The 16,832-nt window shown below is 36.0% G+C and overlaps 1 protein-coding gene across 3 annotated transcripts; it reads left to right on the forward strand.

The window, feature by feature from the left end:
- Nucleotides 1-836: 836 nt before the first annotated feature.
- On the forward strand, nt 837-14,424 carry LOC123507087 (ankyrin repeat, SAM and basic leucine zipper domain-containing protein 1-like). Of its 3 annotated transcripts, none has more exons than XM_045259646.1 (11): nt 837-968; nt 2,842-2,896; nt 7,599-7,737; nt 7,925-8,098; nt 8,367-8,489; nt 9,557-9,776; nt 10,655-10,796; nt 11,201-11,401; nt 11,680-11,843; nt 12,845-13,070; nt 13,192-14,424. In XM_045259646.1, exons 3-11 carry the CDS (start codon nt 7,602-7,604, stop codon nt 13,390-13,392), a joined length of 1,587 nt encoding a protein of 528 aa, XP_045115581.1. In that variant the 5' UTR covers nt 837-968; nt 2,842-2,896; nt 7,599-7,601; the 3' UTR covers nt 13,393-14,424. The 3 variants fall into 3 exon arrangements, with proteins under 3 accessions (XP_045115581.1, XP_045115579.1, XP_045115580.1); XM_045259644.1 differs by having other exon boundaries at nt 842-1,048; XM_045259645.1 differs by lacking the exons at nt 837-968; nt 2,842-2,896 and adding an exon at nt 6,792-7,460.
- Nucleotides 14,425-16,832: the final 2,408 nt, after the last annotated feature.

The raw sequence follows: 16,832 nt of genomic DNA on the forward strand, positions 1-16,832 counted from the left end.
TTGCATAGTGGATGAAAGTGATAAAGCCAATATGGATCTATAATGCATGGCATCCTTGAAATCATAAAATAACTGCCTTCCTCCTTGCGTAAGGTAGTGCAACATATAAGGATAATGAATACGTTTCCTGGTTAGATTATAGAATATCCATAGCTGCAGCAAGCGTAGACTTGGGTATACACATGTATGTAGGTTACATTGCAAGAATTCATCAATATATACATTATATGGCAAAATCCATAGCGATTCTTCATTATGAAGTGTTACAGGTGTGCTCGATGCTGGAGAGCCACCGTTCAGAGGGTCAGTGCATGACTGTGCATCGCCCCGTGAGTAGTGAGGTGGGTTAATTGGACTTCATTGCACGAGCTACAAAGTTACTTAGGTAGACTTACTATTGGCCGATTTGTGCTTTAGAGATGCAAAGCGACCTATACTCATGTGTGTGTGTGTGTATATATATATATATATATATATATATATATATATATATATATATATATATATATATATATATATATATATATATATATATATATATATATATAGTCAACAGCGAGGTCTGCATTATTCTTTTGTACAGCGTATTTTGTACAAAAAGAATAATGCAGACCTCGCTGTTGACTTCAATAGTACATGCATTCAAAATGGTCTACTCCCGAAATATATACATATATATATATATATATATATATATATATATATATATATATATATATATATATATATATATATATATATATATTAAATATTTTTAGATAGTGAACTGAGAGAGAGAAATGCTTAGAATTACCGAGATGTATGAGATCCCGAACTTTGCTCCATGAAGTAAACACGCGTGACGTCATCAGGTAAACATTGCAAGTGAGGAGAGCGGCAGACAGGTGCTGGCGGGAGACCAACACAACGAGACACGAGCCACGAGGCGTGACATTATGTTGGACAGCAGTGAAGACGAGATGGAGCTGGTGAGTGCGTACTGCAGGGAGATGGAGGAGGAGGAGGAGGACGAAATTTTCGACATGACACCCGTCTGTACTCGCCCGCAGTAAGTGATTCATGCTTGTATGTATCATGGTAGAGGTATCTTGGTGTCATATGCATTTTTTTTCCCAATACTTCTAGCTTTGGTTGATAACATAATGTTAACAGCATTTCCCTTCAGCTGCTTTTCAATAAATTACGTAATGGTTACTGTTCTCGTGTATTACTTTCTACATTTCGAATAACTCCCACTTTGAAACCAAAAGTGTTAGTCTGTAGAATTACGCCTTGTACCCTATGCACACCACACGTCAGTGCTTAGGTACCATTCTTAGTGTACTGTTATGTCTATAAAAGTTGTAATATGCGGAAATGCAATGTTCACCCAGGACGGCACTTTGAAATTTGAAGAGACTCATGAAATGAAAGTAATTTTGTTTTTGTCGTTTTGTTGTTATATGCTGCTTACAATACTTGTAGGTATGTGACGCTGTTAAATATATATATTGCTTGGACAAGTATTTATGGTTTCCCATTATAGTAAGACATACTTTCTTTGCCCATTCATCTGTAATCCCATGTGACACAAGCCAGTCAGACATCTCTCAGTAGCTACACTGTGCCTGTCATGGAAAAACTGTTGCTCTGATTGTAACCTTGGTTTGCCAGACTTTTCATTCTTCCACCTCCTACCCCTCTGTTATGTGTTGATACATACAGATACTATTCCAGTAACCTTTGTCAGTCTATGATGGATTTATAATAGATTTGGCGTTGAGGTTGAAAGGGAGGTGGAGTCCCTCTCTAGGTTAAGTTAGGTTAGATCAAGGGATAGATTTAGTTAGTTTAGGTTAGATTTCATCAGTATTTTAGGGATATTTTTTTTTCAACTTAGCCAAGTAGGGCTTCTTAAACCTTTTGGAATTACAGAATGGGGAGGAGAATGGTGGCAAAAAGAGAAAAGCTTTATTCTGCAATTTTACTAAAAAAAAAAAAAAAAAAAAAAAAAGATAAATGGAAAAATAGTTTGTGGCACCTGTGGAAAGTAGGTATTAATCTTACCACAGCAAATGGCAAAACAACTGACTGGAAAATTAGTTCACAATTATTTATCTAATTTGTTCATTACTTAAATATAAAATAAACCTTCTCTCAGATTGTATGCTGGGACTTAATACTCCTCATGTTATGATTATTCCAGCAGATGACAATAGTTTAGTGCCTAGTGTTTACATGTTCATCAAATAAAGATTATTTTCTGCAGTTTTGCATCACCTGAAACTTGTGCTTCTCACTTTTTATAGCCTGAACTATGCTACATGTAAAACACACACAATGCATTGAAATGCTAAGCAGTTGATCTGGTAGCTCAAATGAGAAAGATGATCCCTAGTGGGACCAATCAAAAGGAGAAGCCCAAATAAGTCTGAACTTTGGGAGAAATGTGGTATGTTGGGCAATGAACCTGTAACCAGAGCATCAAAGGCCAACATATTACTGATGAAGCAGAATGCAGGTGCACCCTTGCTGCTGCAGAATGGTGGGGCTTTCATGTTGGGATCATGCAAGTTGACCAAACTATGGTTGCATATTCTGATTATTATTATTTTTTTTTTTAACTTTATCAAATACCATTAAGTGTTCTTTCCTTATTGCTATAATTTACATATATTGACCATGTGATAAGAATTTTTCTTATATTTTGAGCCTCAGCCTTAAATTTTATGAGAGATTATGTTAGTCAGTAATTGAAATAATAGCTTTATACAAAGTAACACATTTTCTTGATACAGAAATATGAAATAGTATTTTTGAGTGAGTAATGGTTTGATCTCACCACTTTTCTTGGATCCACAGAGAAAATGGTGGCAAAGGAGATCTTGGGTTCTTCAGTGGCAAGTTTGGTCCTCAGGTGAGCTGTGTATGTGTGTGTATTTACCTAGTTGTAGTTTTACAGGGCCTGGGCTTTATGCTCGTGTGGCCCCATCTCCATATCTACACTTATCCAGTCTTACTTTAAAAGTATGCACACTCGTTGCAGACACTACTTCTTCATTTAAACTGTTCCACATCTTAATACATCTTTGCAGGAAACTATATTTTTTAACATCTCTCAGACATCTTTCTTTTCTCAGCTTTTTACTATGCGATCTTGTGCTTCGGATGTCATATTCTTCTCGCAGGATCAGTTTCTCATTATCCACTTGGTCCATTCCATTGATCAATTTATAAACTTGTATCAGGTCTCCTCTCTCCCTTCTTTGTTCCAGGGTTGGTAGATCCATAGCCTTTAGTCTCTCCTCATATGTCATCCCTTCAAATTCTGGAACCATTCTTGTAGCCATTTTTTGTAGTCTCTCCAATTTCCTTATGTGTTTCTTTTTATGAGGGGTCCACACTACTCCTGCATATTCCAATCTGGGTCTTATTATAGTACTTATCAATTTCTTCATCATTTCTTTGTCCATGTAGTGAAATGCTATTCCAATATTCCTTAGCAAATTATATGTTTCTCTAAAAATTCTATCAATATGGCTTACTGGTTGATTGTTTTCTTCCATCGTCACTCCTAAGTCCTTTTCCTTTTTAACTTTCTCCAGTTCTACTCCATCTCCCATCTTATAGATTCCCACAGGTCGTCTTTCACTCTTTCCCATTTCCATGACATGGCTTTTGTTCACATTGAATTCCATTTCCCACTTTTTACTCCATTCCCAGATCTTATTTAGGTCTTCTTGCAGTATTTCACAATCCTCTTTTGCTTTATAACTCTGCACAGTTTCGTATCATCTGCAAACAAATTTATGTAGCTGTTCACTCCTTCTGGCATGTCGTTAATATAAATGAGGAAAAGTATTGGTGCCAATACTGACCCCTGTGGCACTCCGCTTTCTACTGCTCTCCACTTGGACTTCATATCTTTAACTACCGTCCTTATTTCTCTCCCCCTCAAATAATTTTCTATCCATCTCAATGTGCTTCCTTTTAAGCCACCCTTCTCCTCTAACTTCCATAGTAATCTTGCATGTGGCACTTTGTCAAACGCCTTTTTTAAATCCAAATAAATACAGTCAACCCATCCCTCTCTCTTGTACTCTATCAACTATTCTAGAATAGAAACTCAATAAATTAGTTACACAAGACCGTCTTTTCTAAAACCAAATTGGCTATTTGATATTAATTTGTTGTCTTCAAGGAACTCGATCCATTGTTTCTTTATTATTCTTTCACACATCTTGCATATTACACTAGTTAGTGATACCAGGTCTGTAATTTAAAGGTTCTTCCTTCCTTCTGCTCTTATATATGGGAACCACCTCAGCTCTTTTCCATTCTACTGGTACTGTTCCATTTTCTATTGAGCATTTTATGATGTTGTATATAGGACTTGCTAGTTCTTCCCTACATTCTTTCAGTATTCTGCCTGAGACTTCATCTGGTCCCATTGCCTTCTCTTCATCCAGTTCCTTCATTAACTCTTTTATTTCAAGCTTGGTTACTTTAATCTCTTTCATATAGATTGTCTCTCTATTACCCTGTGGCCTCTCAAATTTGGATTCCTTAGTAAAGACCTCCTGGAATTTATTATTTAATAGTTCTGCCATACTTTTGGGTCTTCCACCATCCTGTTCTCTCCTTTTAACCTTTCTATTGTTTCTTTTGCCTAATTTTTCCATTTATGAATCTATAGAACAATTTTGGTTGCTCCTTACATTTTTCGACAATGTCCTTTTCAAGTTCTTTTCCTCTTCCTTCCTCACCTTAACATATTCATTTCTCGCTGCCTTGAAGTTTTCCTTATTTGCTGGATTTCTATTTCTCCTCCACCTTTTCCATGCTCCATCTCTTTTCTCCTTTGCCCTAGCACACCTTGCATTAAACCAATCTTTCTTTCCTTCTTCTTTAGGTCTATATTTTGGGACATATTCCCTGACTCCTGTTTTGTATATTTCCAAAAATAAGTTATATTTCTCTTGCATCATCTCTGAGTTTTCCATCTCCTCCCAGTTTACGTTTTTAAAATAGTTCTTGAGATTCTCAATATCAGCCTTTCTGTAATTTAATCGGTCTCCTTTGTATGAATCGTCTCTATCTTCCTTTCCCTCTTCTATATCTATTTCTAATATTACATGGTCACTCTTTCCCAATGGGCACTTATATCTTATATCATCATTCATTTGTATACCCCTTGTAAAAACTAGGTCCAATCTCGCTCGTCGTTTCCTCTGAATCTTGTGCATTCCTTTACTCTCTGGTCCATCATATTGTCTATCATTAGGTTCAAGAATCTTTCTCCCAGGCTTCTTCCCCATACCACTTTCATAATTTTCCCAGTCCACTTCTTTACAGTTGAAATCTCCTACTAATATAACTTTTTCCTTTCTTTAACAATTCTCGTTAGACTCCTTATTGTGTCATCTATCATGTCTTTATATTCTTGATTGGTCCATGAATTTGTTTTTGGTGGCACATATGTTACAATGATTGTTAACTCTTTTTTATTAATATGCATCTTAACATATAATACTTCTGCTTTTCCTTCCCACATTCCACTTGGTTTATCACTATCTCCTTCCTTAACATAATCATGACTCCTCCTCCTTTACCCACTCTGTCTCTTCTCCATACATTATACCTATTATCCAAGTCTATTTTGATTGCCTCATTTAGTTTTGTTTCAGCCAGGCATACAATATCTGGATTTTCTTTATTTATGTAATCTCTTAATTCTAATTTACTTGATAAAACCCGTCTATGTTCGTATACATCATTTTTAGTCTTTTGCCTTTATCATTTTTAGTTAAACTTGTTCCACTTTTTCTCTTCCTTCTCGTTTATATACCATTTCCTTATCCTGTCTCCTAGAATTCTCCAAAAAATGCCTTTTTTCCTCTTCTGACCTTTCATTATTCTTTTCCTTACTGCTGCTGCCAGTTCATTGTATCTCTTCCTTTCTTCCTCATTTCTATTTTTCTTTATATAGATATCCTTGCAGCCTTCTGTTTCTCTAAGTTTTGTTGTTCTATATAATATTTCTTCTGTTGCTGCTTGTGATTTTAGTAGTATTTTAATTGGTCTTGTTTTTCCTTCTTGATATGGTCCCATTCTGTTTATTTCTTCTACTTCCTCTTCCAAGTTCTGCCTATCTTCGTCGTTTAGATTCTTCAGTAGGTCTTTGACTGATTTCATTTCTTCTTTTTCTCTTTTTGGTCTATATTTTATATTTTTTTCTTTTATTCCAAATACGACTGTGTGTGTGTGTGTGTGTGTGTGTGTGTGTGTGTGTGTAAATAAATTAATAAATAAAATAAATTAATATAATAAAATAGATAAATAAATAATGATTGATAAATAATAGTAATAGCTAATAATAATAATAATAATAGCTAATGATAATAATAATAATAATAATAATAATAATAATAATAATAGGTAATAGAAGATAATAGATAAATAAAAATAATAAATACAAAATAACCTAACTAACCAAACAGGATAACAATGGAATAAGTGGTATGACATGGTCAGTTCATGATATTATCCAGTTCTCCAAAGGTACCACAAGATTGGAAGCAAGCACATACTGTTTAATTTTCTGTAATGAACATACATCACAAGATAAAGCAATGCATGTAGTCCTAAGTGATGGCTTGGTACCATCATTGCTGGAATCCCAAGAAGTTAAACTGCACAGTGGATATGTGTGAGACTGACAGTGTGTGAAAGACATAACACTGCCCATGGCAACTTTGCCAATTCCTGGCCAGCTGCCATCCAGTGATAATGGATAATATGATGTTGGTAATAATAACCAAAACTGAGATAACTTATTTGATTAGACCTTTGATTGTATAGCTCTGATTCTCGTTATGCTACAGAGAAAAAGTCAAAGAATATATTAGATAATTTTTCCAAATGGTAATTATATTATCACATGATATATGTAACAAACTAGCTGTCTCAATAGTGGAAGAAAGGAGGGGAAAGGAAGAATGGATTGCTACTGTCCTGTACAGCCCATGTCTAGTCACAACTGGCTGTAATCCATCATTAATCTTCTCACTCACTGTCAAGCCTCCCCTTGCGTGTGTATCTTGCCAGACGCGCTCCACTTGGCTGGGCCAGTTGGAAGCTGGTGGTGGTGCAGTGAAGGGGGTCCTATATTTAGAGCATCAGAAAATGATGCTGAAAATGGAAGGTGTTTGAATATTGGATTGTACTGATTGAAATAATTTTGCTAACATTGCTGGGCAAGTGATAACTGAAACACCTTAATGAATGTGAGCCAAGCAGTACACAAGAAAATGTTTATTACTTATTATCTCAGTGATTTTTTTCTCTGTGACATCTCAGAAGACTGTTTTTAGAAAATACTGTGCTACTTACATTAGACTCCTTAAATATAAAACTACACCAGAGTAATGGAGTCTGAAGCAGTGGAAATTTCAACCTCGGATTATGATTCCATGAACTTGGTGAGTACAGTCTCCTAGCGTACAACTGATGATAGAATATTTGTTTTCCAGATGATGGGATTGCCCCTACTGATGGTCATTATGATAATTATATTTTTAGTAGGTGTTAACTTACAAAATAATTATATCCCTGGACAGAGTATGACTTCTGTGTGGTCTGATGCAGCAAGTGAGAGGAGCCAAGAGACAGGAAATGGCGAGACACTATGGAGTGCTGGGCCTGCCATCAATGGCCACTCTCTTTCCCCTTCTGCCCACCACAATGGATATCTGAAAGGTGATGTTTCGCCAGAGACAGAATTCTTTGTGGTGATTCAAGAAATCATTATATATAAATATTCATAAGGCATTGAGAAGTCAGCGTATAAACTTTGTGATATTGAAGTTATATCAAAACTAATTGTGATGGAAACAATTACAAAATTTTACCATCCTATTTATCTTTTAATGTTTTACAATTACAGCTCCCAGCCCAGCCCCATCATGCGGCTCTACCAAAAGTTTTGGCTCAGGACCTCGCAGGAGTAATTCTAGAAGAGAAATCCGCATGCATGAAGGGTATGCACTTCCTCTTGATGAACTGCGTTTGGCTTCCATGCAGGGTAACCTCCCTGTGATGAAGTCTCTGTTCAAACAAGGTGCAGCAAAGTTGTGTTTTTATAATTAGCTATGTATAAAAGTTGTGATACTCAAAGTGAAACCACAGAATGTTAATGCTCAAGAGTATGTAAACTAATACATTTTAAATTAGAGATACTACTTCTGTCATAAATATTCTTTGATTTTAATTTCTTCATGATTTTTAGATTATCATACAGTTTCCTCCTGAAAATAACTCAACTTTACTTCTCTCCTGTGATTCCACTTCTATTTTGAATCACACATGTCTATGTATTGGTCACACAGGTATTGCAGTAGACCAGGTGCTGAAGGGAGGGTGGACCTGTCTTTTGTTTGCCTGCTCTTCTGGCCGTCCTCAAGTGGTGGAGTATCTTCTCCAGCAAGGAGCTGACCCTAACATGCACAAAGGTGTGATGTTATTGTCTTAGTTCTTTTCCTTCCTGACCTTTCTGTGCAATATATTTTTCTTACAAATTGATTTCATATCCAGTCATGCTTATTTTGCTAATTGACATATAATTCATAGTAATTTACTTTGTGGCCATACTTTTGATACCATCAGATATAGACTCCCCCATAAAAGTAGCACAGTAAATACAATATATGCCTGTCCCATGATAGATTGTTCCATCAGTGCAAGTTTATAGTGTTATTGGAGGTGAATAGTGTTGAGGAACAATTGGCAGCTCACTCAGAGGTGCATTCTCAAGATAGCAGTGGCACAGAGAAGGAATGTATTACCTCACCATCCTAAAGCAGTTGCCAGTTACTTAAGTTCCCATGGTGTTGTAAAAATAACAATGTGAAATACACAATAGAATGTAAAGACTTGAGTGGGACAAAAAGTTAAAATTTTATCCATCAACTCCTATTTCAAGGGTTCATAGCCATAGTTACAATGAATACATTTGTAAAATCAAGAGAATGGTGGGAAGATGGTAAGGGGCATTATGTTTACAGTGACACTCTAAATAGTCTTGGCACAGTGAGCAGCCACTTGTTGAATGAGTGTCATGGGGCTCGAGGATCCAACTTCACCTTCATGTTGTCATGTGTAACTCTTGGCACCACTCCAGTGCCCTAGTTTAGTGTCATATTTTGGTGACATTTAGTACCTTGCAGTAAGATATTGGAGTTTGGACAAATGGGAGAAATGATAAGGAAATTTTATCAAAATTTTTCGTACCTAGATCTACAATTATCAGAATGAGGAATAGAGGTGGTTCATATTTAGTTTTGTAAATAATTAGAAATTTGTTTTGGTTATTCTCATCATCTGTGTACTCCTTGTACTTTCATCATCCTTGTAAAACTTTTCACAGGACATGGTTTAAAGAGAAATGCTCCTATTAAGAACAAACAACAAATTTATTTCATGCACAGAAATAAATAAGTAATTAGAGGCTGAAGCTTTTACATCTACAGTATCTCTTCCCAAGAGACAATAAACAGCAGTGCATGTCAACACCTTCCAGAGCTCTTCACACCCCTCATGGCAGCATGTGCATCCAGCAGAGAATCAGAAGAAGAGCTGCTGGAGTGTGTGGATCTGCTGCTTAATTACGGAGCTAAAGTGGATGTTGCTGAGCGTCACCGCATGACTCCCTTGATGTTTGCCAGCAAGGAAGGACGCATTTCTGTTGTACAGCGCCTCATCAATGCTAAAGTTGATATAAACAAACAAGACAACAGAGGGTTAGCATGAATATTCTTTTTAATCTGTTTTATTTGAAAACAATGAAAAAAAATTGGTTAAAACAAATTTTTTAGGATTATTTTGATCTTCACCCTCACTCTCCAATCATGCATATATGTGTGTGTGTGTGTGTGTGTGTGTGTGTGTGTATTTACCTAGTTCTATTTACCTAGTTGTGGTTTTACAGGGCCTGGGCTTTATGCTCGTGTGGCCCTGTCTCCATATCTACACTTATCCAATCTTACTTTAAAAGTATGCACACTTGTTGCAGACACTACTTCATTCAAACTGTTCCACGTCTCAATACATCTTTGTGGGAAACTATACTTTTTAATATCTCTTACATATCTTCCCTTCCTCAGCTTCCTACTATGCGATCTTGTGCTTCGAGTCCGACTGGCGTATTCTTCTCTCAAGATCAGATACTCATTGTCCACTTGGTCCATTCCGTTTATCAATTTATAAACTTGTATGAGATCCCTTCTCTCCCTTCTGTGCTCCAATGTTGGAAGATCCAAAGGCTTTAGTCTCTCCTCATATGTCATCCCTTCAAGTTCTGGGACCATTTTGTAGCCATTTTTTGTAGTTTCTCCAGCTTCCTTATGTGTTTCTTTTTATGAGGGGTCCACACTATTGCATATTCCAATCTGGGTCTTATTATAGTACTTATCAGTTTCTTCATCATTTCTTTGTCCATGTAGTGAAATGCTATTCCAATATTCCTTAGTGTGTATTCACTGTTTGATCTGCTGCAGTCTCTGACGAGACAGCCAGACGTTACCCTACGGAGCGAGCTCAGAGCTCATTATTTCCGATCTTGGGATAGGTCTGTGTGTATTTACTTATTCTTTTCCTTTATCTATCTTCTCTTTGGCAGGTGGAGTGCACTTAGCTGGGCAGCCACTAGAGGTCATGGACGGGTGGTGAGGGTATTGCTGCAGAACTCAGCAGACCCCACAAGAATGAACAATCATGGCCAGCGACCAGCTGATATTGCTTTTGCTGCTGGATTTCCTGAAGTGAGTATCAAACTAATCTTGTTGCAAATTATTTATTCCAGAAGAGTAATAGTATTGCATGTTGAGTTAGAGATAGAGGAGGAATGAAGTGAAAGAAATTACGCTTGGTAGAAAATTATATGTAGATGACAGCTAGGAGGGTGACAGTGATATAGGAAAGGTTTGGAAGGCGATGAAAAGGATGCAAAGTGAAGGTTAGCTAAGAAGAAAGTATGAAAGTTAAGGGTAATAGGATGACTGAGAAAGATACTGTAAAGAAGAGATGAGCAGAGTATTTAAAATGTTGAAGAGAATGAGAACAGAGCTCATGTGAGTGAAGTGAATGATTTGTTGAATGAATAATAGAGCTTAGGACCATTTAAAGACAAGAAGATTGGACTAAACTTTATGTTTTGCTTATTTAGATAGCAGACATCTTAGAGCGTTATACTGCCCAATGGCCAAATGCAAGTGTTGATATGACAAGCCTGGCTGGTGCAAGCAAGACCACAGCCACACCCCGACCCTCAGCACTTAGCAAGATGGCTGAAACCTTTGGGGAGCTGGAGATGGTACTGACCGGCCTCAATCTTCCCCACATGATTCCCATCTTTGAGCAGCACCAGGTGACAAATTGATATATGTGATTACTGGAGAAAACATGAATAGAATATAATAGGAGGCTGGTATTTTGGTGTTGGCAGTGTGATGCAAACATCTAATGTCACATCTACTGCTAGCTATAAAGAGCCTCATTCATGATTTTTCAATAAAAGCATCCTTTTATATAACTTTGAAAGGTTTGTTAGTTTACCACAGCATTCTGTGATATCTTGATATCAGTTAGAAAGCTGCTATCTTATCTATGCAATATGTATGTATTATTAGAAGTTTCCTTAATCAGGTGACATTTGAGATCTTTCTTCGGCTGACAGAAAAAGACCTTGAGAACATGAATATAACAGCTGTTGGAGAGCGTAAGACTATTCTTCATGCCATAAAGGATATAAATAAGAAGGAATGGCAAACATCAAGCCTTCCTAATGTAGCCCTCAATACACAGATGACGTAAGTAAACTAATTTTTGTCTGGTAAAAATGACTGGCTTTTTTTTGGTTGAGATTTCCTCTACATGAAATTAAATCAGATGATAATAATTGCCTGGTACATCCTGTCATGGTCTTTCTCATGGCAAAGTTAAAAGACATGAGTCCATCTGTGGGGCATCTGGAGTGACAAGATGGGAGAGTGAGAGCATTTTAACTGTGTATGGGAAATGTGGTATGAGCTCTTGTGCTAGTATTATATATAAATTGTAGAGTGATAGAATGGATGAGAACACACCAAGCTGGTACGACTATATTGATAGGATGACAAGCAAAAACTTTGTAAAGAAAATGTATAAGTGTGAAGTTGAAGGTGCTAATAGGAGAGCAAGATAATTTAGAAGATGAAAGAATAGGATACTGGAGTACACAGTATGTAAAAGATGTTAGTAAGGGCCAATTGTTTGATCAAGCAAGAAGGAAATGTTCGAATAAAGAGAGGTAGAGGCTCTCCTGCCATGGGCACCTCATTGAGAGATGCTCTCAGAGGGACTAAAACCAAAGAGATAGTTAGATACATATGTTGATACATAAAGATGGATATATAGTGATGAGGAAGAGTTAGATTGTGTGGGGATTGGCCATGTATTTAATGAATGTACTTAATGAATGAACATTTATGGCAAAGCAAGTTTAATTGAAGATTGTTCTGACATAGATATGACAATATACAAGATGATGCCCCGAAATATATTAAACTACAAGGATTATCTAAGTTCCACATAATTCCAGCTTATTGAACTAACCTCAGGTAGAAAAAAAAAACATTAGTCCTTTTGCACTGATGATAATGATTTCAATATTAACTTAGTTTACACAATATAATATTATCTGTTGATTATAATAGAGCCTAAACCCTCAGTTTATTGAATGAACCTTTTGAGCTTTAAACATTTGATGAATTCAGGAAAGCTCTCTATATGTTGTGAATTCATAGAACTGTAATCCTCCTTAACCTGTAAGACTTCCAGAGTGTGCGGCTATCATGGGCAACATCAACAAACACATCCGCTACATGCATGCCACTTTGGGTTACCTGAGGGACCAGCTGCAGGCTGACCCAAAAATTCTGCAGCTAGGTCAGGAAATCCACACAGTGTCCAGCCTTGCTTCTCAGTGTGGCGATGCCCTCAAACACCTGAGAGGCTTCAGTGAAGAAGTGAAGTTCCTGAAATGCCATTTAGATAAGGTAATTTTCCTTAACTAGTACTTATTTTATTTGAATGTGTCAAACTTCAATTAGTGCTGCATATGATACTGGTCATAAGGCAAAACAATATAATATACTATTTATGAGTAATTTGTGGCAGGTATCTGGAGATGCTGAACATACCCCAGCTGACTTGATTGTGGAGTGTGCCAGAAGTGGGCGAACATGGCAGCGGCGCCTGCTGGCCTCCCTGGCCACCACAACAGCCCTGGCCACTGTCATCTGGTATTCCCAGCCTCGTTTCTTTGCTCGAATATTTAATCTTTCTTCACTGCACAACACAGTCACTCTTGATGTTTAGTCTTCACGGCTTGTTGTTGTGCTGCTGTGTACTGGTAGTTGAATCTGGAATCTATGTGATAGTGAGAGGCCTTAAAATAAAGATGAATGATGTGATTATAGGAAAGAAGATTCAGCAACCTGAAATAATTTTGTATATATCAATGTGAAATCTATGCAATGAACTTTGCATTTAAGTATTATAAAACTTGTTGATTTACATGTATGGATTACTTTATTTATTGCTATTATTCATATGTTTAGTTCATATAGATTTATATGTATGGTAGTCTTTTTTTTCTCTAGTTTATATCAGAAGATGCTCTTTATTTTTATAAATGGTATGTCATTTTCCTCTTTCATCCGGTAGATCCCTTTAATTTTTCTGTGAAAAGCAATTCATAATTGATTGCCTTTAAGTGTGATAGTCATATACTTCCTATGTACTTCCTATGTTCAAAAGTAGAGTTCCTACACGGTAGTGTATAGTTCCTATACTATTTTGTGAAGATTTATTAGATCTAAGAAAAGCAGCTCATACTGCAGAATGCAGAATCTTGTGCAGTCCAGTCAATTTCCTGCACATTAACATATTGTAATGAATGAGGAACTTCACTATATATATATATATATATATATATATATATATATATATATATATATATATATATATATATATATATATATATATATATATATATATATATATATATATATATGTTGCCAAAATTTCTTTCAGGTACATTGTAATGCCAGTCCGGCCAATCAGGGAATTCAAACAAATTATATGTTTGTTACAAAACAATATCTATTCTTTCCATTGCCATCACTTCATGATTACCAAGTTTGCAAGCTGCTAAAATACAATTAAAATTATGTACATCAAATATCAATAAAAATGATAACATTAATTTAGTGATGATGATGTATAACAGGGATCAGTTGTTAATTTATACATGAAAACACATATTTTTCTCATCTTACATCAAATGAGAAATTACAACTAGGTAAAATGGAATGATTAAAAAAAAAAAAAAAAAAAAAAAAAAAAAAAGATATACTAAAAAGAGTAAAAGTAAAAACTTTAAGTTTGTAGACACTTGCAGCCTTAGTCTTGCACTTAAAAACCTGACTAGACAGATGTGCCTGACCACACACAGGCTATGTGCTCCATCTTGGCAACCTACATGACATGGCATTATGATGATTACATGACATTACACTTCTGATATCTTGCGTACATTTGTGCAAGGAAATGTTGACAATGGTTACATAATGCATTCTGAGACAATCAAATGAGTGCATAATGCATTCTGAGACAAAATCAGTCTAAGAAAGTCATGTTATTTAATGCAGAGATCACAAACAAAGATGCATTGATGTCTTCCACAACAATATCATGATGTTTTTATTACGATTATTACTATTTTTATTATTATTTTAATTTTATATTGCATTAAAATTTGAAAAAAAAAAAAAAAAAATCTGCATCATTACATGATGATTTAAACCTAATATCTTATTGCAGAAAATCAGTAACATTACAAATATTCAACATTTCCTCGTAAAGATGCAGCTTTGCATGCCATATATAAAGTTTTGTTACCCAAGCAGACTGCAACTGAAACATGCTCTCAAATATTCTTCAGATAAAAAAAAAGCTAGTTTAGATAACTGAAAAAGACACTTCAAAGAATGGGAAGCAAAGCAGCAGCACCAAACGACAGCTTGCTGTATTTTACGCGTCACAAATAAAAGGCATTGGTTCAACATTAATTACTTGTTTTCTGAAGTTCTTCACCTGCTAGTGGTGGACAGCAGTGCTTCACACACACACACACACACACACACACACACACACACACACATATGCACTCACACCTGCCAACAGACCAAACATCTCACATATAGTCACATGAGTTGTGGTCTGCAACAAGTATGACAACAATTACAAGTAAAACACATACATGGAAAAGTGCTATCACAGTCTTCCTTTGGTACATCCAATTGTTTCATTCACATGAAATGAACAGTTCCATTGAATAGTTTTCCAAGCTGCTGAAAGTGTAATACGTTTGCTGATTAGGCATGTAAGGTTATATCTTGAGTGAAGCAGGAGTCAAGTAACTTTCTGAGGCCTGCTTGTGTCTAACCATTAGTTTGGTGGTTGATTATTTGATCATTTCACTATCACTGTCTTTTTAGTAAATCTCTTGATGACCAAAGTTAGTTATTGTGATAATTGACATCACTGAAACATGTGGCCTAAATGCTGACATTATGTAAAAAAGAAAAGAAAGAAAAAAAAAAAAAAAAAAAAATTGTAGATCTACACTAAATCAATGAGTTATCAGTTGTTTATTCACAATTCTGCTTACTTAAGCCTAAACCATGCTAACAGGTTTTAAAATGAAATACTGGAACTTGAACAATTTACAGGTTTGAATATTTGATCTTCCCAAGTCTTGTTCCTAAAAATTTTGCAGCAATGAATTTGTTGCCTTGACTAGTCAACATGAACATTATACTTCATAATATTATCGGAATCATTTGAGGGTTACTGCCGTGGAGATGTAGATGTTACTGCAGCATCACAACAGCAAGACATCTCCCTCAAGCACTGATGTATAAGCATTCTTCACATCATGCTTGAGGCACATCCACTGACTTAAATCTTGCAGCTTGCAAACATGTTAATTCTTCCTCATCTCTGTTCAACAGTCTTCATTCAGCTCTCAATCAAAGCTTTTCCTTCACTTATCTCTCTCTCTCTCAATTTATTTTGCTTCTGTTTAACTTATCTTCATATTCATCTGGAGTTTCTGAAGAATACAAAACTATAACTTCAAGGAGTGTCCACATCACAACATTCATTTACATTGTGCTGTTCCATAAAGTTCATCACACTTTTTTTTCCTACCACATCCATCACAAATCTCTTCACTGTATTCTTCAATCCACCATAAGATTAAATTACTTTCAAGTGATCTATGGTCTGGTCTGGTTGAATAATCTTATTCAGCCAGGAAAGTCCTTATATACACTTGTAATCCAAAGCTTATTTGTACACTGCCAATTCCAATTAGCAAGAGGTTGGTTATATATGAAGTAGAAATGTCAGTTCATCCAAAATATTGCAGCTTTAAGGAGACACTGCCCCTACAGCTGCATCTAGTTACAAAAGAACACATTTTACAGTCAATCAAGGCAGTAAGCTACATATCAAATGAATCCTCGGGGACACGAGCAGACAGCATCATGATTATTCCAAACATCAGAGTTGGAGCAGAGATGTGTCACATTTTTTCTATTGTCCGGTGGTTCTGTCACCAATGTTTGTACCACTAGACACATCTCATGCCTGATGTCCATCATAATTGTGATTCTGGCTGGTGTGGTTGTGTTGCTCTACTCTTACTGCTGTTGAGAAGTAATGCATTGATGATATTTCTAACTTTATAC

The sequence above is a fragment of the Portunus trituberculatus genome, chromosome 21 (assembly GCF_017591435.1).
Source record: "Portunus trituberculatus isolate SZX2019 chromosome 21, ASM1759143v1, whole genome shotgun sequence".
NCBI lineage: Eukaryota > Metazoa > Arthropoda > Malacostraca > Decapoda > Portunidae > Portunus > Portunus trituberculatus.

Bases quoted from the DNA above. Each gene is read 5' to 3' on its own strand.
- LOC123507087 (XM_045259644.1), top strand. From the start codon at position 936: ATGTTGGACAGCAGTGAAGACGAGATGGAGCTGGTGAGTGCGTACTGC. The intron at 10,797-11,200 runs GTGAGTATCAAA...TTGCTTATTTAG, and splicing joins TTGCTGCTGGATTTCCTGAA to ATAGCAGACATCTTAGAGCG. The intron at 11,844-12,844 runs GTAAGTAAACTA...TTAACCTGTAAG, and splicing joins GCCCTCAATACACAGATGAC to ACTTCCAGAGTGTGCGGCTA.